General features: G+C 42.8%; 1 protein-coding gene across 2 annotated transcripts in view; it reads right to left on the minus strand.

The window, feature by feature from the left end:
• Positions 1-14,151: 14,151 nt before the first annotated feature.
• The window catches only part of maml1 (mastermind like transcriptional coactivator 1), a 43,567-nt gene continuing 33,689 nt past the window's right edge, over positions 14,152-24,029 (minus strand). The window contains exons 2-5 of one of the 2 annotated variants that reach the window (XM_004912749.4): positions 20,665-22,053; positions 18,520-18,777; positions 17,357-17,471; positions 14,152-15,975 (exon numbers count right to left, since the gene is read on the minus strand). In XM_004912749.4, coding sequence (XP_004912806.1) covers positions 14,978-15,975; positions 17,357-17,471; positions 18,520-18,777; positions 20,665-22,053 — 2,760 coding nt within the window. In that variant the 3' untranslated portion in view covers positions 14,152-14,977. Of the gene's footprint in view, positions 15,976-17,356; positions 17,472-18,519; positions 18,778-20,664; positions 22,057-24,029 lie in introns of both variants that reach the window. The other variant, XM_002941798.5, reaches the window with a different exon arrangement.

Genomic DNA, 24,029 nt, shown 5'->3' on the forward strand with positions numbered 1-24,029 from the left:
AAATATGCACATTTTTTGAGATAGGAATCTTAAATATTAAAACAATAAAAGGCTTGAACTACTTCACTTGTGTGTAATGAATCTAAAATATATGAAAGTCTAATTTTTATCAGTACATTACAGAAAATAATGAACTTTATCACAATATGCTCATTTTTTGAGAAGGACCTGTATATATATATATACACAAGTGTTTTATATGCATGCAGTGTAGCCTGCACTGATATAAAATGTGTATGAAATACTTCTGTAGATTATATAAATAAGCTGCTGTGTAGCCATGGGGGCAACAATTTGAGCTGGATACATTTACACAGGAGCTAACATGTAAACTGTGTAGAATACAATGGGTTAACTTCTTACACGGGAAGGTAAAAAGGGGGTCAAATGTCATTTATGGCTCCCTGCAGAATATTGTACTTGCTGCCAATGATGTTTGACTTGCTATTTGTACTTTGCGTATAATTTGCAAGACTATTCCACACAATACACAAGGTGCTTTGTTATCGAAGAATTTATACAAATTTTTTAGAGATACTTTAACTATTATACAGCCATATGCCAAAAACAAACAGGTTTCTTCTGAAATTATACACACATATACACACACACCTATTTATATATATATATATATATATATATATATATATATATATATATATATATATATATATATATATATTTATATATATAAATATGCTCATGAATGTATAGAATATGTGTCTACAGAAAATTTTCCAACAGGGGGTAAGGTCATCAACAAAAATCAACCGGGTCTTCTAGACTAATAGACATTAAGTAAGTGCTAAAGCACAGGTATGTGATCCCTTATCCAGAAACCCGTTATCCAGAAAGAAATAGCCATCTCCCATAGACTCCATAATAAGTAAATAATTCTATATTGGGGGCAGAACAGCCCTATTGGGTTTATTTAATGGTTAAATGATTCCCTTTTCTCTGTAATAATAAAACAGTACCTGTACTTGATCCCAACTAAGATATAATTACCCCTTATTGGGGGCAGAACAGCCCTATTGGGTTTATTTAATGGTTAAATGATTCCCTTTTCTCTGTAATAATAAAACAGTACCTGTACTTGATCCCAACTAAGATATAATTACCCCTTATTGGGGGCAGAACAGCCCTATTGGGTTTATTTAATGGTTAAATGATTCCCTTTTCCCTGTAATAATAAAACAGTACCTGTACTTGATCCCAACTAAGATATAATTACCCCTTATTGGGGGCAGAACAGCCCTATTGGGTTTATTTAATGGTTAAATGATTCCCTTTTCTCTGTAATAATAAAACAGTACCTGTACTTGATCCCAACTAAGATATAATTACCCCTTATTGGGGGCAGAACAGCCCTATTGGGTTTATTTAATGGTTAAATGATTCCCTTTTCTCTGTAATAATAAAACAGTACCTGTACTTGATCCCAACTAAGATATAATTACCCCTTATTGGGGGCAGAACAGCCCTATTGGGTTTATTTAATGGTTAAATGATTCCCTTTTCTCTGTAATAATAAAACAGTACCTGTACTTGATCCCAACTAAGATATAATTACCCCTTATTGGGGCAGAACAGCCCTATTGGGTTTATTTAATGGTTAAATGATTCCCTTTTTCTCTGTAATAATAAAACAGTACCTGTACTTGATCCCAACTAAGATACAATTACCCCAGGGGGGGCGTGGCCGGATGCCGCACTAACAAGTCGCACCTCGGTGAGCTCCGTGGCGCAACTGATCCTGAAACCAAGCAGAGTGGAAATCTGCACACTCAAACATAACCAGCTAAAGCCTTACACCACCAAGAAACTATGGGTGGCAACAAAGGGCCCAAAAAGCAAACGGACACATCGCAAAAGCTGGACCAATTTATAAGACGGCCGGTCCAAGATGGCGCCGAACCGCCATCACCTCCAGCCCCTCCAGAAGAACACACGGCTGATGCCTTAGCTCTGGTGTTAACAGCAATAGCGACATGCCAAGCCACGCTTACTGCACGCATTGAAGAGGTCAAGATAGATCTCTCACTTATAAAAGTAGACTTACAAACCATCCGGGAACGAACTACAGCGGTGGAAGCCAAAGTGAGCCAGCTGGAAGACACGTGCGCTCCTTTCCCTGCACAACTCACTGATCTCCGCCAGCAGCTCAAACTACAAGCAGCGCTGTTAGATGATTATGAGAATAGGCAGCGGCGCAACAAGGTGCGTGTAGTGGGACTCCCAGAGGGATCAGAAAGTAAAGTACCAACTGAATTTGCAGAGCAATGGCTCAAACAGCTCCTACCCCACGCAGCCTTCACGACCCACTACACAATAGAAAGAGCACACCGCGTCCCAGGCCACCAAAGACCACCGGGAGCCCCCCTGCGCCTGTTCCTCATACGACTCCTCCATTTCCGTGATAGAGACGCAGTTCTCTCTGAAGTGTGGGCAAAAGGGCGACTGGAACATAACGGAGCGCCTGTATCATTATATCCTGATTACTCCACACAATTGCAGAAACTCCGCAGCACCTTTACCGGAGTAAAACGAAAGCTAAGAGAACTTAACTTAACATATGCTATGACCTATCCAGCAAAGCTCAAAATTAATGACGCTAACCGAGCCTACTTTTTCACTACCCCTGAGGAAGCCATGGAGTGGATTGAGGCAAGGCCAAGGAGAAGCCCCAGGCCCTGAGAATTGCAACCGGCAACTGCGCACCACAAACCAAGGGGTAAGGACAAACACCTGCAAAGTACAAACCCCCCTGCCACAGCCTCCCTGACCCACCCTACCCTCCCCAATGACACGGTATACCTCTATGGGAACAAGGCAACCAACCCTCTAAGAAACAGAGACGAGCACTGGAACATACCAGTACACAATACTTGTACATTACCAAATCACTGCTCCAAACCACTGGGAGACACTGACTCTGATCCAGCTAACACATCTCATCCCGAGCTGCACAACCGCTAAAACAACAGACTCTAAAGCACCTGCACAAGAAAAGTAACATAAATGGGAGGAAAAAAGGAAAAAAAAAAAAAAAAAGCAGGTACATGGCCCCCTAGACAGCACCACTAACAAACCCCAAAGACCAAAGCCAAGTTTATCCTTACCTGCAATGGACCAGACCGCAGCAAACGTGACCAAAGCCACGGAGCCCCCCGGACCATCGCGAAACCTTAATGCCAACTTGTTATGGGCAACCACTTCCTCCAGTTTATATCAAGTTCGGGAAATTAAGCCCACCAGACTTTAAGGATTGGGCAGGGTGGGGGTTTTTTTGTTGGGAACCTCTTTTGTTTGTATGTTCTGTTACCTATCTACTTCTTCTTTCTTTTCTATTCCTACACCACCAAGCCCTGATCCCTACTCAGCTGGACCAACAACTTCCACAAAGCGGAACCGAGCCATATGACAACTGGGCACCCGGGAGTCGCAACCCACACAGTGAGTACCAAACACCACACCCACTACATAATGAGTACGGTTAAAATAATTTCATGGAATGTACGAGGCCTCAATGACAAAGTAAAACGGGCATTAGTATTTAACTACCTAAAGTCGTATAGCCCCCACATTCTCCTACTGCAAGAAACACATTTAACCGGTAAGAAAGTACTGGCACTGAAACGGCCGTGGGTCACATACGCAAACCATGCTACATACTCTTCATATGCCAGAGGCACATCATTCCTTGTCAGAAAGGGGCTACCTATTGAATTAATAGAAACACGCAACGACAGGTCGGGCAGATTTCAAATTGTGGCATGTGCAATTGCTGGCAACCCCCTTCTAATAGCCAATCTTTACATTCCCCCACCCTTCAATGACAGTGTTCTCCAAGATATGTACAAAATAATATTAACACTGCCTCCCGCCCCATTATGCATTATGGGTGACTTTAATAACTGCCTTGACCCAACAGTAGATAGACTAAATACCACCACAACATACCCACCCAGATTGGCCGAATGGGCCAGAGCATATGGACTCGTTGATGCTTGGCGATGGAAATTCCCTGATGTTAGAGAATTCTCCTGCCACTCAGCAACACACCGCCCGCTATCTCGAATTGATTTAGCACTGGTCTCCCCAGATCTGCTCCAGAAAATCAGAGAAATAAATTACCTCCCCAGAGCAATATCAGATCACTCTCCTTTGCTTCTGTCACTAGAATTACTGCCCAACCCCCAAACTCGGCGATGGCGCCTTAGCTCATTCTGGTTAAAAAATACGGAAGTATTAGCTGAATCCACCAACACGATAAACACATACTGGCAAGAAAATCAGCAACCCCTCAGATAGAATGGGGCGCCTTCAAAGCAGTCACCAGAGGTACTCTGATAGCAGCCATCACCAGAGTACGCTCCAACACAAAAGAAACCCTCCAAGACCTTGAAACAGCCACAAGCAACGCCGAAACCGCATTCACAGCAGACCCCACCCCGCACAACTACAGAGAATTTGCTACCAATCTTAGAAACCTTAATCTACACCGACTTGAACTAAAAAGCAATTACTACATGCCACGGCCACCACTTTTGCCTATGGAGACAAAAATGGTAAACCTCTGGCCTTCTTAGCCAAGGCAACAGAAAACACCACAGCTGTCCCAAAAATAATATACGCTGCAGGAGAGACACTTATCTCACCAACAGATATAGCCGCAGAGTTCAGCAACTACTACTCTTCACTATATACATCCACTGCACACTACTCCAACCAGGAACTTCACGACTATCTCAACACACTCCCTCTACCAAAACTTACATGCCAGCAAACAAAGTACATAGACTCCTCTATTACCCAATACGAAATAGCAGAAGCCATACTATCTTTCCCTCCGGGCAAATCCCCAGGACCAGATGGTCTTATAATAGAATGGTACCGAACACACATTAAAGAAATAGTCCCCAAACTACATGAAACATTAATGTCCTCCTTTGAAAGCTTCTCCTTCCCTAAATCTTTTTATGACGCAACCATAGTGGTAATACCCAAACCCGGAAAAGATAAAACACTTTGCTCCTCATACAGACCAATATCCTTACTCAATATGGAAATAAAAATCTTAGCCAAAATACTAGCTAAGCGACTTGTAAAAGTAATAACCACACTAGTCGAACCAGACCAGACAGGGTTCATGCCATCCAAATCTACTAGCTTTAACCTGAGAAGACTCTTTCTCAACCTACAAATCCCACATGAAAACCCAGGCTCCAGATTGGTAGTGTCATTAGACACCGCCAAGGCCTTTGACTCTATCGAGTGGCCATACCTCTGGGAAGTCCTAACCAGAATGAACTTTGGTCCAACCTTTATTAAATGGATTAAACTAATGTATAAAGAACCTAAAGCTACAATCAGAGTAAATGGGATCCTATCCCCCACAATTACACTCACTCGAGGCACCCGCCAGGGCTGCCCCCTCTCCCCACTTCTTTTTGCACTAGCCATCGTACCCATGGCAATTGCAATCAGACACTCCCAACAAGTCAAAGGCCTCATATACAAAACAGTCGAGGAAAAGATTTCACTATACGCTGATGACACATTACTTTCCCCTCCCTTTCTAGACCAACGCTTAATGCCCCCCTAGACCACCTAGGACTTACATCCCCCAACTACGAATTATACTACTTAGCCTCCCAAATCTCTCACATTGCTAATTGGAAAGTATTTGACACCGAAAATCCAGCATCACTATTAGAAGCTTTATATGCAACCTCCATTGAAAGCTTACACAATGCTCTTTACAGAAGTCGAAAGGACACTAGCCCCCTACCACTAGTTCTAGATGCCACAAAGAGGGCATGGGACACTATGAGGTATCTTACCAACACAACAGAGCTGCTATCGCCTGATACACCACTATGGGGCAATAGCAACCTTAAACAAGCATTTCCAGAGGCAGCAACATGGGCCAAAATAGGAATTAAGCGCATCGACCATTTATACACAAATGGAGCCTTGAACACTTTACCCCAGCTACGCCAAGCCACTTCTCGACCCGACCTGTCGGAGCTTAGATACGCGCAAATTACACATCTTTGTTCCGCCCAATTTCCAATATCAGCACCACAAATCCAGAGTACTGATCTGGAAAAGTTAATAACTCAAACAACTAGACAGAAACTTCTCTCCAGCACATACAAACACCTGATCTCTAAGCGCTATGACCCATGGCCCAGAGTAAAATACAAATGGGAAGCAACCGGGATCCACATAGAATCTGATGATTGGGATGAAATTATTGAAAACCTATACCAACCTCTAGTGAGTGTGAGAGATAGACTTATACAATTTAAAACTATTCACCAAACCTACCTCACACCCCAAAAACTATACACCATCGGAAGACTTGCCTCTCCTAACTGCTTGAGATGCAGGGCCTCCTCCGTTAATTTCTTTCATCTCATATGGGATTGCCCAGACATACAAAAATTCTGGAGGCAAATCGTACAATTCATGGCCACCGAACTGTTACTCCCCCAAGTCTATAACCCAGCTACGTGCCTACTAGGCCTACTTGACTCCCTGGTGCCCAGAGCATATACCAGATGTTTAATGAGACTACTTTTCTTCTACGCGAAAAAGACAATCGCTATGCACTGGATGGGCCCAACTCCACCGACACTTGGCAAATGGATCTCTCTGATCAACTCTCAACTACAACTATACAAACTTACCTACCTGGCCAGAGGATGTGCAAACAAATTTGAAGGAATTTGGTCCCCATGGCTCGAATCCTCTGCAACTACCCCCGAATGAAATCAAAAATGTCCAGCTCCCCTCCCTTTCCCCTCCCCTCCCCTTCCCTTTCTATCTTTCTAACTTTTCAGCAAAAAAAAACCAATAAAAATACGTTTAAAAAAAAAAAAAAAAAGATACAATTACGCCTTATTGGGGGCAGAACAGCCCTTTTGGGTTTATTTAATGGTTAAATGACTCCCTTTTCTCTGTAATAATAAAACAGTACCTGTACTTGATCCCAACTAAGATATAATTACCCCTTATTGGGGCAGAACAGCCCTATTGGGTTTATTTAATGGTTAAATGATTCCCTTTTCTCTGCAATAATAAAACAGTACCTGTACTTGATCCCAACTAAGATATAATTACCCCTTATTGGGGGCAGAACAGCCCTATTGGGTTTATTTAATGGTTAAATGATTCCCTTTTCTCTGTAATAATAAAACAGTACCTGTACTTGATCCCAACTAAGATATAATTACCCCTTATTGGGGGCAGAACAGCCCTATTGGGTTTATTTCATGGTTAAATGATTCCCTTTTCTCTGTAATAATAAAACAGTACCTGTACTTGATCCCAACTAAGATATAATTACCCCTTATTGGGGGCAGAACAGCCCTATTGGGTTTATTTAATGGTTGAATGATTCCCTTTTCTCTGTAATAATAAAACAGTACCTGTACTTGATCCCAACTAAGATATAATTACCCCTTATTGGGGCAGAACAGCCCTATTGGGTTTATTTAATGGTTAAAATGATTCCCTTTTCTCTGTAATAATAAAACAGTACCTATCAGGTTATTCTTATTAATTGCTTATCTTTCTGTTCTGACCTCTTCCTTTTCATGTTACATTTTGACTTTCTAATGACTTCCTGGTTTCCTATTAGGTCTTCTAGATCACTGCTGTCCAACTGGTGGCCTGAGGCCCGCCACCTGTCTGGCTGATGTGACTGCTTACTTTGTTTTGCTGTAAACCCCTGTATTGTTTCTATATGTAATCCTCTGTACTGTTCACACCTCAGACTGTAGGAGCAGTGCCAGCATTGTGTCACTGTACTGCCTGCCCTATGTATGGCGCACACAGGCAGCATAGGGCAGGCAGAGTATGGCGCACACACAGGCAGCATAGGTCAGGCAGAGTATGGTGTGTGCACACAGGCAGCATAAGGCAGGCAGAGTATGGCGCGCACACACAGGCAGCATAGGGCAGGCAGAGTATGGTGTACACACAGGCAGCATAGGGCAGGCAGAGTATGGCACACACAGGCAGCATAGGGCAGGCAGAGTATGGTGCACACACAGGCAGCATAGGGCAGGCAGAGTATGGCGCACACACAGGCAGCATAGGTCAGGCAGAGTATGGTGTGCACACAGGCAGCATAAGGCAGGCAGAGTATGGCGCGCACACACAGACAGCATAGGGCAGGCAGAGTATGGCGCACACACAGGCAGCATAGGGCAGGCAGAGTATGGCACACACAGGCAGCATAGGGCAGGCAGAGTATGGTGCACACATAGGCAGCATAGGGCAGGCAGAGTATGGCACACACAAACAGCATAGGGCAGGCAGGGTATGGTGCGCACACACAGGCAGCATAGGGCAGGCAGGGTATGGTGCACACACAGGCAGCACAAGGCAGGCAGAGTATGACACACAAACAGCATAGGGCAGGCAGGGTATGGCAGGGGCTTGGGCTTATTCTGGGAGTTTTTTGGAGCTAGTATTTGGAATAGTCATTATGGTTCCTAAAATGTGTAATTATATGGTGGGGGGTGCTGTGTTTTCCATATGGGAAGAGGAGGCATATGGATTTAAGAGTAGATCTTAATATGACATAATATAATTCTTTCATATGAATGATGGTCGACCTTTTCGGTTTTTGCTGCGCTACCACCATTAATGTGGGCATGGTCTTAAAAGCTCTAACATGGGTGTGGTCAAAACTGGCTTCCATTACTGGCCCTCCACCATGTAGGCCAGAAAAATTCTGGCCCTCGGTACCAGACGTTAGACAGCACTGTTCTAGATCATACAGACTGCAACATCGTTTAGTGGTTTAGAAACCACATTTTACTATACGAACCATACATTTCATGCAGGAGAGTTACTTTCATTAATTGATCCCATTCGAGTGAAATAAAACACAGACGTTTAATACACTAGCAAAATACTTTATTTTTAATGGCAGAACATAAGTTGGTTTCTCTTCTCAGTAAGCCATATCTGTGGTACAAGAATAAAGTATTTTTTAAACGCATTTGTAAAGACTTTAAAAAAACAAAAACCCCCAAAAAGGCCCAAATCTTCAAGAAGAAATTCCATTTACAAGTAAGGGAAAATTTATATACATTCCCTATTCAAGAAAAAAAAAATATATATATAAAGAATTACAGTTTTTTTTTTTAAAAATCTATTATAAAAGTAAAAAATATACAGTCAGGATCTAATTCTCATCGTATCTTTTCATACAAAAACTGTAAACATTTATTTACACAAGAGGAAGAGTTAAGAATCCCCTCATACTCATTGAGTTTGTGACTGGAACCCATGCAAACGAACTGGCAAGGCATTCACGTTTATTAGCCCCGCCCCCTGGCATAGATAGGGTTAACATTCATCGCCCAAACTGCTCTATTAGGGGAGAAAATGCTATTTTATTGCCTTGTTAGTGGTGCGCTAGACGCTCGATACAAAGGGGGACTGAAATGAACCGGAACCATTACTGGCAGTGAAACGGTTAAACAACAGATTCACGATATGAAAGGGGGACCCTAATAAATGCGGAGGTATTTCAGTTATAACGGCACTAGGGGTAACAGCAATGCCCCTTACGGTGTTGGATACATTAAGCAAATAACAGGTACAGGACCACAAAAATACACGTTCGTAAAAGGCATTCGCCAATTCCAACACCCTCGGCAAAAACAAAAGTATCGATAAAGTGCTCAATCTTTAATATTGTTCATATAAGAACAATAATTAAAAAAAGAAGCTAATAATGTACAAGCCAACATGGGGCCCATTGCCTTACAGTATCAGTGCAACCATTTTGCCCATAGAACCTGATATTGTAACAATAGGCCCCTTATATCTGCTTTCACATTAGCCCCATACCACCAGATGTTTAATACTGTTCGTATATTATAACAATTAAGACTACGCACTTTATGTATTTAAGTATTTTGTGCGTCGGGGTCAAAATTGGGGCCTTTCATGGCTGCTTATTGGTTCCTTTGAACCGTAACTTTTTTTGTACAATGTATTATACCCATGTATCTCCCATACTGCCTGCTGCCCGTACCCGATACCAAATGGAAGGGTGCAATGGATCGTTAGGATTTATTCATTCTATTTTTTGTATACATTTGCTTTAGTAGCACTACTACAGCTAGCAGCTGCGTGCAGACATTAACGATGAAATAGGGCTACGGGGACACAATTGTAACATAGTAGACTGTGTGTTTTAGGATTAACAGGGGCCAAATGCCATTTATAGCTCTCTACAAGACTAAAAACAGGTGATTAATTCCAAAGAAATAACTGGGTGAAGAGATACAAAGAGTTTATGGCGCTGCTGGTCCTTAACGTTATTCAGGGCCACATTTGGGAAAAGGCCATTTTGTCCATCACCGTGTAAAGGGACTGGTTGTAACCAATAACTGAAATAAAAAAGCAGTTTTATTTGGCTTGGCTAAAGGTTTGTATTGTTTTCCTTGCAAGGATCCCTGAGAAAGAATTGGCACCAAGCTGTTATATATATATATTATAGCTAGCTGTTACGGTGCAAAGATACCCATATAAACTGGGTATTATATGGGGCATTATACCCCCTTGCTCAACATGAGTTTAGTGAATAGGGCTTGTGCTGAACATACATTTTTAGATCAGGGTCGGACTCCGGGAAAAATCCCAGAGGGCCCCGGTGGCCCAGTCCCGACGCTTGGCGGCCCTGCCCAACTGTTCCCCCCGACATGTTAAACTTACTCACGCTCAGGGGAGGACGTCAGGTGGGGAACCCTGCGGGGGGGACAGAGCCGGCAGGAGCACCAGCAGGGCCCCTGGGCCCTACACCCCCCCCAGTCCGACCCTGTTTTAGATGATTATTTTAATCCCCAAAATGTTTTTGTTATACCATACTAAACAGAAGAATTGAAACTACTCCCGATACAAAAATGCAGAGATGTGCAGAGGGGCTGCCAGGAACCATCTCCATGTACCCCCCCTGCTTGAAGTACAGTACAGGCCAAACCTGAAAATATAATAATGGCATAAGAGGGGTGATATTTAATAGTAAAGGGATTTTACCTGGTAAGAGGGGATTGATTTGATTATTGTGTCAGTAGTTTGCAGCCGGCAATGGCCGAAGCACTTGGGAGTAGCCAGCAGATGCACCCATACACCCATACTCTCATAAATACTGCAAGTTATAATAAAACATATTATGGACTCCAAATACCCAAATGATTGTGTTTTCACAAATGATGCCCTGTCTAACATTTTCAACCTATTGAAACTGGCACAGCCTAACTGTGGAAGCTTCCGGACAATTATACCCATAGATAGAAATGGCAAGGTAACAATTCTGGGATGTAGCCGGGGGGCCACAAATCCTGAATCCCTCCCCATGTGTCATATCCTTTAGAACATCTACACCCTATCACATACTACCTGTAATATCAGCCACGTGTTTCTTTAGATTTATGACTTTTTCAAAAAGTCCTATCAAAGGACACTACAATAAGGCTATATCTATGACATACATTACTGGGGAACCAACCCAAACATCTAGCAAGGCACAGTTGTGATTTAACAGTATTGTTGCTGGGCAGAATGCAGATTATTCAGCAGCAATAGGGTATAAAGGGTAACCGAAAAATAAACTGGGTAATTTAGAGCCAGATTCACTACTCTGGTAAGAGAGAAAATGTTTTGCTATATAACCAAATGCTAAATACAGAGATCCAGATAGCAATCAATACGTTCTGTAGGCCTAGAGTGTATTGGTGCTATATAACCTATGTAATCTAATCTGGCAATGCACATTTGCTTTCTCCAAGTATTCAGTGCTGACATTAGCCCCGTAACTGCACCCATTACATACACAATATCAGTAATGGCACATATAGGCTAATTCTCCAAAGGCCAAGAACATACAAACCAAAGCTGTAGCTATTAAGTTTTTCTTGATGAAGATGAGCTCCCAGAACCTTTCTGCAGAGTACATTTATTTTCAATTTCATAAATTTGCCTGCTAATACTAGGCTTTTAGCTCTCTGAAAGGCATCAGTGATCCTACAATTAACTGACTATGAAGGCAGCAGTCTGATGGGATTGCCGACACTGACATTCATAGAGATCTGTTGAGCGGAAAGCTTAGCTCCGTGTGAAGACACATGGAGCTACTTAGTAGCCAGCTACTAAACACAAGAAAATCCCCTGCCATAGACAATACTGAGAATTGCCACTACTACAACACATGTAGAGACAATTATAAGTAAATGATCAGCATTGTCTATTTTTATAGTCATGAAAAGCAGCTGCTACTAGTAGCTCCGTGTGTCTTCACCCTAAAGGTCCCCATACACGGACCGATAGTAGCTGCCGATATGGGTCCCTTAGACCGATTCGGCAGCTAATCGGCCCGTGTATGGGGACTACCGACGGGCCTGCCCGATATCTGGCCTGAAATCGGGCAGGTTAGAAAATCTAGTCGGATCCCCAGGGACAAAGGATCGAATTAGCCTGGATTCTCCCCATATCGCCCACTCTTAGGTGGGAATATCGGGAGAAGATCCGCTCGCTTGGCGACATCACCAAGCGAGCGGATCAGCCCGTGTATGGGGACCTTAAGACTAATGTCCCACAGAGAGATTAGTCGCTGCGATTTTTAAAACGAGCAACTTGTCGCTGGAACTCATTTTGTCTCTACATAGGGAAGAATATAAATCGCCAGTACCTAAACCAACGATACTACTTAGCGCTCCGAATTGCTATGAGACCCTTTCTCTTTTGTCATTCAAACCTATTGGAATCGCTGAAAGTCAAACCCACTGAGCGGGAAGTCTCTTCGATTTCCCCATTGCACCGAATGTGATTTCTAATTGTGGGGGGGATATGACACCTGGATTTGTGGGAAATAGAGTCGCTCCGTTGTTGAATTCTCTAGTAATCACTTGTTAGGAAAGGACGAGAGACTTGTCGCAGCAACTAAATCTCCCCGTGAGACATTAGCCTTAAGCTGCTAAAATCTCAGGCTACTAAAAAAAATAAATATACATTGCAGAAGTGTTTAGGGGAGCACCCTCAGTCAATTTATATACAATTTGGGGGCTTAGATACCCATTAAAAAAGGGGGTTACTTTCGTTCACTTTGAAGCAATTTGTCACAAATGCAAATAAAGTGTCTGAGTGCAGGGGAACCCAATAGGAGTTACTCGCTGTAGCATTTACCCCACTGTGGCAGGTTAGCTAAAGTCTCACTGGCTTCGTAGGGTAACACTACCATAACCAGCTACAGTGCCAACGTTACCAGCATTTCCAGGCAGTACATGAAATAATAAGCCCCTTTCATTTATCAGAATGGGAAGAAACTAAACAGAATAAAAGGTGCCAAAAGAAGTGAAACCTATGCATTGTAACCACTAGAGGGATTCCGATTGCAAAATATGCACTTGGAGTGCACAACTACACACTTACTCACACCTACACACTCCATATCTTCTCTGTTATGAGGCACTACAAGAAATGGAAACCGGAGCAAGAAGACACTTTGGACAGAGACAGGAAGAAGTGGGCAGCCACCTCAGACTTCTTTAAAAGAAAAGAAAGCACATACAGCACCAACCAGTGGTAAAGCAAGAAAGTCTGAAGGGTACAGGCGTAGCACAGACATTTAATTACAACTCCAATAATTAGTTTATTGGATTCTCTTATGTATTTTACAAATGAGTCTGTCTTTGCATAGGTTTCCATCTCTTCCTTTTCATTTAATTTGAAATGCTCAATAAAAAGCAACATATATCCTATTTCTGTCATTGTATAGGCCACATGTCCCGCGGAAACGATAACAGCTGCTTATGCATACGATACAACTTACCTTTTCCTACGATTACGATTTTCCTTCTGCTGTGTATAAATGTGCTTATACAACAATGCGATGCAACTGTCCATTTTTATATCGTTCATGTAAAGCAACTTGCAGATTGGCTTTTATTGCATTAATATATAAAAAAGGGTTATCAGTGACATTACCTCTTTTTTTTTAATTTCAAATCTTTTTGGTAAAGTATTTTTTACTATCAATACCTATAAGGTAAATGGCAAGGAAAGAGCCAATTTAGAGATGATGGGAGGCCAATGCACATATTGCTCAATGCTATTTATACCACTTGTGCCTTAGTTCCATACAAAAGCAGCACAGGGGTAATATTGAAGTGCAAGGTGCATACTAAAAGCATTTCCGTGCCGCTACTTGCCTTGGTTGGTACAGGGCAGGGAGATTACTACAGAACAGCCATGCTGTTTACTGGCAACGACATAGCCTCTAGCTTAGCATGGAGTCTACCCACATCAGTCGCAATGGCTTATTAAACATATACACTGCCCCACGTTTCCCAATGGGTAAGGGAAGCTTTGCCGGCAAACATTTAAATTAATAAATGTGTGGTAACATTTCTTTAGTGACCACTGTTATATTAGAAAGGACACTTGTAAAACCAAAAGGAAAATATAAAAAAACTGTATTCGTAAAGTGTGACAATGCTGGTTACAGTCAAAACTATTGGACCTGAAAGAGCGACATTGGGTACATGGTATCCCCGGCCAGGGTAGAAACACACAAGGGCAGCTTTATGTGACCAGACATTTTTATCAGACATATTCATGCTGCCGCAGACCTAGCACGCACCTATGTGCATAGAACATAAGGCATCGGAACAGATAAAATCAGTGTTTCCTGCCAAGCTCAGTGACAAGCAGAGACCCTCTATATGCTCCAGGCATCGACTATAAGAAAATAGAAAAGATTAAGCAGCATCGCAGTTTGTGTTCCAGCCTTACTGACATCTCGATGGCATAGGTTTTTGGTCCGAATGCATTTTACAATTATGGTTTTGTTTTTTGTTTTTTTAACTTTAATTTTTTATAAAAATGTACTAAAATGATTGAAAATGTTGTTAGCTAAATAAGAGTAAAAGAATTATCCAGCCCAATATCAATGATTACCAAGCAACTCGTCCAAGTCATTCATCCACTCTTCGGAAGTCCTGTTTTTTAGTAAAGAGTCCAACAGGTCGGCATCGCCGGACAAATTCTGCAGCCCGCTATTGCCAGGTTGACTGCCATACCCAAAAGGCAGGTCCTGACTGGCTGACCTAACCTGGTAATTTTGATTACAATGAAGTCCAGCTCTATTGGTCATCTGCTGTCCAGTATTCTGGCTAAATGGTGTGATATCCGCCACAGTCTGGTTCATCACCGGTAGGACCTGCTGATTAGGGGCTGATTGCTGACTTGCAGGGTTTGTCCTTTGCTGCGATGTTATATTTGGCATCATCTGACCAGTAACAGAAGGATTTATGGATGTCATTGGCCGACTGGCAGCAAGACCAACCTGGGGCATGCCTTGGCCAAACTGTTGGTTGCCCATTTTGTGGTGAGTCTGTTGGAGATGAAAAGTGGCACTGGCAGTACTGAACGCACCCAAACCACTATTTCCTTGGGGTTGACTGTTTATGTTCTGCAAGCCTTGATTGGGCCATGTTTGGTTTTGTGAAGACATGGCAGAAGGCATTCTTGGAATCTGGGCCTTGGCCATAGCAGTATTCATTGCCAATTTGTTGTGCTGTTGTGGTAACCCAGCGTTTCCCATGGGATTCGGTCCATACCCAGCAGGGAGAGGGTTGCCTTGACCAATACTTGCCTGTCGCTGTATCTGTGGTTGACCATTGGGTATGTTATTCTGCGCTGCATGGTTTCCTACTATCTGTGGGAGACCAGATGCCATGTTGTACATACCACCTCGCTGCACAGTCTGTAGACTGGGGTACTGGGACACGGAACGGTCTTGAGCGTTAGAACCAGATGGTAATGGTGGAACAGCTGTATGACCTCCTCCCATCTGCATCATTTGTTGCGTCTGAGAAAACATCCGAGGGTTGCCCGAGGTAGGCTGGGAAATACTATTCACTCCAGGAATAACTGTAGAGGATCCTATAAGAAAATAGAGAACATAGAAATATCTTATGTCAATGGTTACTACCAAGTTGTGCAACCCTAGAACGATTTAAAGATGGCTGCACTGAGGAACATTTTAAGACACCTCCAGCTTTAATGACTGGCTTCCGGCCTCCTAAGAGTGGCCATTGAGAAAGTGAATCTTTACTGACAGTAGATGCTGTTTCTTTTAACACATGGGTAGAAACTGCAAAAAATGGGGCACTAGCATGTTCTAGAGTGGGCTACCCTTATACAGTTTAAAAATTTAATTCATAACTTAGATTTGAATCTGACCCAAGCCTTTGGCTACAACTAAGCTGCAGAAATAATTTGCACCAACAATCTATCTTGTTGGGATCAAGTACAGGTACTGTTTTATTATTACAGAGAAAAGGGAATCATTTAACCATTAAATAAACCCAATAGGGCTGTTCTGCCCCCAATAAGGGGTAATTATATCTTAGTTGGGATCAAGTACAGGTACTGTTTTATTATTACAGAGAAAAGGGAATCATTTAACCATTAAATAAACCCAATAGGGCTGTTCTGCCCCCAATAAGGGGTAATTATATCTTAGTTGGGATCAAGTACAGGTACTGTTTTATTATTACAGAGAAAAGGGAATCATTTAACCATTAAATAAACCCAATAGGGCTGTTCTGCCCCCAATAAGGGGTAATTATATCTTAGTTGGGATCAAGTACAGGTACTGTTTTATTATTACAGAGAAAAGGGAATCATTTAACCATTAAATAAACCCAATAGGGCTGTTCTGCCCCCAATAAGGGGTAATTATATCTTAGTTGGGATCAAGTACAGGTACTGTTTTATTATTACAGAGAAAAGGGAATCATTTAACCATTAAATAAACCCAATAGGGCTGTTCTGCCCCCAATAAGGGGTAATTATATCTTAGTTGGGATCAAGTACAGGTACTGTTTTATTATTACAGAGAAAAGGGAATCATTTAACCATTAAATAAACCCAATAGGGCTGTTCTGCCCCCAATAAGGGATAATTATAGCTTAGTTGGGATCAAGTACAGGTACTGTTTTATTATTAAAATCTCCTAACCAGCCATAGTTTCCACTATTTTGGGAGCCCTGTTCACAAATCAGCGCATTTAATTTTTTAATCTGCTTACATGAAAACATGGGATGGCCTTGGGAAGAAGGCAAAAGAAAGTCTAAATACTTTTTTTTTTTGTTTACTAATACATTTTGATTTGAGTGCAAAAACAGATTACTGCCCCATTATGGTTTTGTTTGGCAGATTCATCTCATTAAGTGAACATCAGAGGGACGGACCAACAAAATGAGTGTAATAAGTTGAATATTTTTATTATCTCTTTTTAGTTCTGGTGCCCCCACAATACCTGGGAATGGCCCAACACTCTGCTGAGGGTATGAGTTCTGTGACTGATCCTGGTACTGAGGTGGAGGTCTCGTCAGATGTCGCTGGAGCTGTTCCTGTTGGTGGCGCTGTTTCTCCTGTGAAAAGATAAAGCTCATTATAGACTCCAATGTACAAATACCATGAAATGACTAATTACACCGCACCATCTCTAGGATCCTCTGTTCCGACCATACCCATGGAGATAAACATATATGATCTTAATGTATCGATAAATAATCCGTCTATCCCAATAGTTATATGGTAGTTGGGGGGGGGGGGGGGGGGGGGTAGAATTGTGTTTGCCATGGAAAGTGCCATTTAAAGGGGACTTGTCACCCTATGAAATAATTCAAAAGAATAATTTATTACTATTGTGTTTGTCAAGCAAAATAATCTTAAATATAAATCTAGTTTCCTCCCAAGCACGGCAAGCAGGCGCCATTTTGAAGATATGGTTATTAATGGAAACTTTGTATAACCCCAATATCTTGTTTACAAGATCTTGTACAGTGACATCTAGGAAGTGCTGAATGGAAAGTGAAAGTAATTGTCTGATTTGCCCCTATGCCTAAGGCACAGAGGTGGAGCACACAATATGACTGACAGCTGGGATACTTTGCTGGCTTTTTGTAATGGCTTATGGACATCTCAACCTCATTTACTGCTGCTGCTTTACATGTATGCCATCTATTTTTCCAGATTTTGCAAACTTGTTTATGCTGTGTTAAAGGAACAGTTCAGTGAAAAAATGAAACTGGGTAAAATATATAGACTGTGCAAAATAAGGAACATTTCTAATATAGTTAGGAAAAATCCAATCTATAAAGGCTGGAGTGAGCAGAGGTCTAACATAATAGCCAGAACACTACTTCCTGCTTTCAGCTCTGTTGTGTTTGTATCACCTCACTCTGTAAGGGACTGCTGGAGATAATAGTGCTATATAAATAATAAAAATAACTAAATTGGATTATAACACAAAGGCAGTACTTGTGGCTAGCCAATCAGTGTGCCATAATACCCACAGGGAAAATTACAAACTGATCATCTGATTAGGTATGATTGCATATCATATTGCGGAAGCATTCTCACCCTAAAAAGGTTAATAACCAGATTATATTCTACAGCGTGCGTAGCCAATGGTACCTGCTCAGCCAGGAGGTGCTGCTGTCTTTGTGCCATCTGGATTTGCTGCTTATGCTGCTCCAAAAGAAGTTGCTTCTGCTCTCTCTGCTTCTGCTGCTCCAAAAGAAGCTGCTGTTTCATTACTGCCTGTTGCTGGCCACTTAAATACGCAGCATTATTGTGGTTCCCTGCCATAGAGACTGCTGGCGGTTGTGCACCCACGCCGGGCCCTGCCACGGATACTGGGACACGGGGTACATTTGTAGTTATGTTAAGGTCCTGCAGGAATAAAAAGAAAAATGTAAGGGGACAAATCAAAACCAACGCACCAGAGGTCACCCCTTTAGATTAGAGGAAAGGAGCTTCCATTTGAAGCAGCGTAGGTGGTTTTTCACGGTGAGGGCAGTGAGGTTGGGGAATGCCCTTCCTAGTGATGGGGTAATGGCAGATTCTGTTAATGCCTTTAAGAGGGGCCTGGATGAGTTCTTGATCAATCAGAATATCCAAGGCTATTGTGATACTAATATCTACAGTTAGTACTAGTGGTTGTATTTATAGTGTATGTATGTGAGTGTATAGATTGGTAGGTGTGGGTTAAGTGTGCTGGGTTTACTTGGATGGGTTGAACTTGATGGACACTGGTCTTTTTTCAACCCTATGTAACTATGTAAAAGGGAGAGTGACAGGTGTGTGCGCACTCAGAGGGTCATCTTTAGCAGCAGTGGAAATCTGTTTTCATGGGGGTACACTCTCACTCTAATCTATATTGCTCCCTGTAGGACAGTAAAGGTGGCCATACACGGGCCGACTGTAGCTGCTGATATTGGTGCCTTGGACTGATTCGGCAGCTTATCGGCCCGTGTAGGGGCAGAAACGAGGGGTCTGCTTGACCGATATCTGGATCGGGGACCGCATTGGCTGGTTGATGCGGCCCTCGAACCAACTGCCCCATTGCCGCCAATATAATTCGATCGTTTGGCCCAGCTCCTTAAGTCAAGAAGTGTTGGGTATAGCCTGGACATGTGTGTGTATGTGCGCACTGGGCTTTATTGGAGGGGTTAAACTTGATCAACGTTGATCTTTTTTCACTCCAACGTAACTATGTAACTATACCATGCCTCAGTATGGCATAACTTGCTAAGAAATTTAATATACCAGAGCTTCCCACCGCTGTTCAACTAAGTTCCCAATAAATATGCTTTCTGTGGGTTTTCTGGTGTGACAGTAATAAATGTTGGTGCTTTGAAACTGCTCAAGTGCTTGACCTAAAAAAATAATGACTTCAACAATACTAAGATCAGCGTTTTTCAACCACTGTTCCGCGGCACACTAGTGTGCCGCGAGATGTTGCCTGGTGTGCCGTAGGCAGGGCACCAATGTACTAGGGGGGCACTGCTCTTGGCACCAATGTACTAGGGGGGCACTGCTGCTGGGCACCAATGTACTAGGGGGGCACTGCTCTTGGCACCAATGTACTAGGGGGCCCTGCTGCTGGGCACCAATGTACTAGGGGGGCACTGCTCTTGGCACCAATGTACTAGGGGGCACTGCTGCTGGGCACCAATGTACTAGGGGGGCACTGCTCTTGGCACCAATGTACTAGGGGGCACTGCTGCTGGGCACCAATGTACTAGGGGGGCACTGCTGCTGGGCACAGAGTTAAATTTTTTAACATTTTCTAATGGTGGTGTGCCTTGTGATTTTTTTCATGAAACAAGTGTGCCTTTGCCCAAAAAAGGTTGAAAAACACTGACTAAGATAACTCACTGCAGACCTTTAAGCAGGGTCAGACTGGGGGGTGCTGCGTCCCCTGCACCCCCTAACCACCCCCCTTCCCCCAGGAAAAAACCCAGTGGGCCCCGGCAGCCCTGACCAGTTAAACTTCTACACACTATGGGGAGGACCCCTGCTGGAAATTGCCTCCACGCATCATTACCACATGTATATACCCAATTTGGCAGATCCACAGCCAGACGCTGCTGTGCATAAGAGGAAAAACTTTAGGTTGTAGGTTAAATTCATTATGCATTAAGTGCTGTACATGCACTATGCTTTAGATGCCCTTTTTAGCTGCCTGGTATTGTGCAGATCTAACAAAAATAGTAAATATATTTATAAAAAATAAAAAAAAGACATTGCAGCAAATAGAAATCCAAATAAACGTACCTGGCTATGCGGAACTAAAGGCCTGTACTGCATTCCAGCCTTGCGTTTTAGAAGAAACATTTGGTTCTGTTCCTCTGCCATGTGTGCCAATTGTTGCTGCTGACGCTGTGGATATGGTAACATGCCCGGTTTATTCTGGTTTACTACACCAGGTCCACAATCAACCTCAAAATGGGAAAGGGGTAAGGTATTGCCATAGTCCAGCATGGCATTTGGGGCGGCCGCAGGGTTCGTGTTTAAGTTGTTTGCAGGCTTGTGACCAATAATGTTAACATGATTTGGCTGCATGTAATTGGCTCCACCACGAGGGGAACTCTTGTTTAGGTTGGGCATTATGATTTTCTGATTGGTAAAGTCTTGTGAGTAAACAGAGGGGCTTGTTGGCTTTTCCATTGTGTATGGAACTCCTAAAGGACTCTGCGACGTCCTAGACTGCGGCCAGTTGGGCATTTGATTAGTCTGGTGAACGGCCTGCTGACTCTGTAGCAACTGGTCTCGCTTCTGTTTGGCTGCAATCTGCTGAAGCTGTTGTGCCGAGGACATCTCTTTGGCAGTTGGATTAGCCTGTCCAGGCATTAAAACATTGGGTAAAGATCTCTGCACATTTGGTGGCTGGTTGGAAGGTTGCATTATAGCCTGGTTAGAAGGCTCGGTCACAGCCTGAGCAGCTGCCTGGAACACTGCCTGGGAACCACCAACAACTGGAGACGCACTGCTAGCAGGCGCCGAAGGAGCACCAACAAAAGGCCCAGATGATGCCGATCTAACTTGCGGAGATCCATGGGACTCCTGATCAAATGCCGCAGGAGAAAACTCCGTCTTTACATGTATGTCTTGAGCCAGAGGAGTTTGCGTTGCAGAGTTTGAAGCATCAACGTCTTTTTTGTCTTCAAAATCATCATTGAAAAGGTCCTTCATATCTTCATCCGGTACAGATTTGTTAAGTTCTTCTATGAGCTCCTTCCACTCCTGCTCGTTCAAGTTAAGGTCTGGCATAAGGTTGTTCTGAGATATGGAACCACCCACCCCAGACAGCATACAAGGTAGATCGTCCACGGGTTCTTGCTTCACACAAAGAGAAAAGTCGTCGGCGTCTCCATTACCGTTCAGTTGCAGGCTGCCATCGGGAAGACACTTTTTACTGTGGCTGTCAAGTCCGATTGAGTGGTTCCCATTTAACTGCATGGAGTCTCCACTGGGAGGTTTGTTATCCAGCTGATTTAGGGGAGACACCGGAGGCATCCCATTTGAAGAACCAATAACACCGCCAAGTCCATCATCGTGCCTCAGTTTCTTAGGCACAGAAAACATGTCTCCGTAGCCATTCTGCTGATCGCCATTTTGTGGGGAAGCTGCATTATCCAGCTTTCGTTTAACAGTTTCATGGAGCTGCTGAAAGAAAAAAAATAGATTTTAATTACCAAAAATTGACTTTTCTACTTCCCAACTACTACTCCAGTACTTATGTTTTACTTTACATGCACCAAATCCCAGGTTTGTTTTAGAATTTATAAAATGCCTGACAAAACCAAACCTGAACCCAACGTTATGTGACCCACTAGACAAATAAAGGTGTCTATTTATTCTACTTTGGCCCAATTCTTTGTGGTGGGTTCAGTATCCAGATGAGTCCTAAAATTATGGATTTGGTGCATCCCCAATTTATTAATGTAACATAATTAGATTAACATTTATGTACAGCATTCATTAAAAGTTATACTGATACGGTTTAATAATTAGTAAGAATGTGGCAGTATTATTTCTAATAAATGCTTTTTTGTCGGGCTGTAATAGATGGGGCGCTTTAACATAGGCGTGTGCTAAAGTGACCCCGCAACCTGGCCCTATGCATTCATGTAAAACACTGTACATGTGGCATTTTTTTCACTAGACTAAAGGTAGGAGATCCAAATAACAAAGATCCCTTATCTGGAAAACCCCAGGTCCCAAGTATTCTGGATAACAGGTGCCATACCTGTAGTAGCATAATAAAGAAACACAGGTGTTTCAACCTAAAACCCCCCAAGTGATCATTTCCATATGAAGACACTAGAGGGCAGCAAGTGCTAACAGATCAAAAGCACACATTTAACAAAAATAGTAGCACCACCAACAGGGACATATTTACTTGAATCTGGAATATTTTCTCCAAGAATGATCATTTGCAGTTTACCAAGAGATGAGTTAAGGTGGCCTACACGTTACAATTACAATCTTTCCTGCGACCAGGCAAGATTTCTCTAGTGGATATTTGCCAAGAAACGTACAAGAATACATTTTCCCAAAAGAGAAATGTCTCCAGGTTAAGGCTGGCAAACTGCCATTAAAAAGGCAGCCTAGCATTGTGGCTTAGGTACCCGCTGCATGCTGTCTGTAAGCTGCAGATGTGAAGATGTTACAATTTGTAACATCAATGTTTTAGTCCCTCCTTCCCTGCCAGAATTTTAAATAATATAGAAAGAGAATGACTGTTTTGCAGCTGGATTTCAGCATATAGGTATTTATTCATACTTTTTGAAGGAACAAATTACAGTGATAATTCATATTGGAAAGCTGCTTAAAATGTTTTCTTACATTTGTGAGGGTCCTGGGCTGCTTCCCCTACGGACTAAGTAATCATCAGAAACTCACGCAGTGATGTAAAAACACCAGTAAAACCCATTCAGAGAACTGAAATGCACATAGGAGTTGAATGAGATGCCATATTTATCCCATAAAAGCCGAAACCACAAATGCATTTGATGCTACACACATACTTTTCCCTGCTCTCATTTACACATTCATGCTTCCCTTTCTATGCAGTGTGGCCCTAGGCTCCCAGCTCCTTTGTACAGAATGGGGTGGGAGTAAGTGCCTAGTGAGCAGCCACCCTCAGGCTTGTGGGAACTAGTTGTGCTGCACAACACAATCTGGCTACCTTGTAACAGGCCAACAACGTTCTCCGATTACAGTACAAACAGAGCAGCACCATAAACATTCCTGCCCAGCACTCACACTGCTGCTAGAATCTTTCAATTTAGGCTAATGGCACAGGGGGATGATCCTTGGCCTGCAGATTATAACATAGGGGCTGATTTTCGCCCTGCTTTTTATCGCCTTCCCCTGTGCCGGAAACCGGAGCCACCGCATCAGCCAGGGTGCAGGCACACAGAGCGGATTTTGGCACCGTGCATTTCAGCACCAAAATCCGCTTTCCTGTGCCTGGGGTTAACACAATGGCTCCACATGTGGTACAGGGAAAGGCTGATTGCCAGCACAGGGGCTGCTTCTTGTAATGCACTGATCCCCAACCAGTGGCTCGGGGGTACATGTTGCTCTCTGCCCCTTTTGATGTTGCTCAAAGTAGGCTCCATTTTCAAATTTCT

The sequence above is a fragment of the Xenopus tropicalis genome, chromosome 3 (genome assembly GCF_000004195.4).
Source record: "Xenopus tropicalis strain Nigerian chromosome 3, UCB_Xtro_10.0, whole genome shotgun sequence".
Classification (NCBI taxonomy): Eukaryota; Metazoa; Chordata; class Amphibia; order Anura; family Pipidae; genus Xenopus; species Xenopus tropicalis.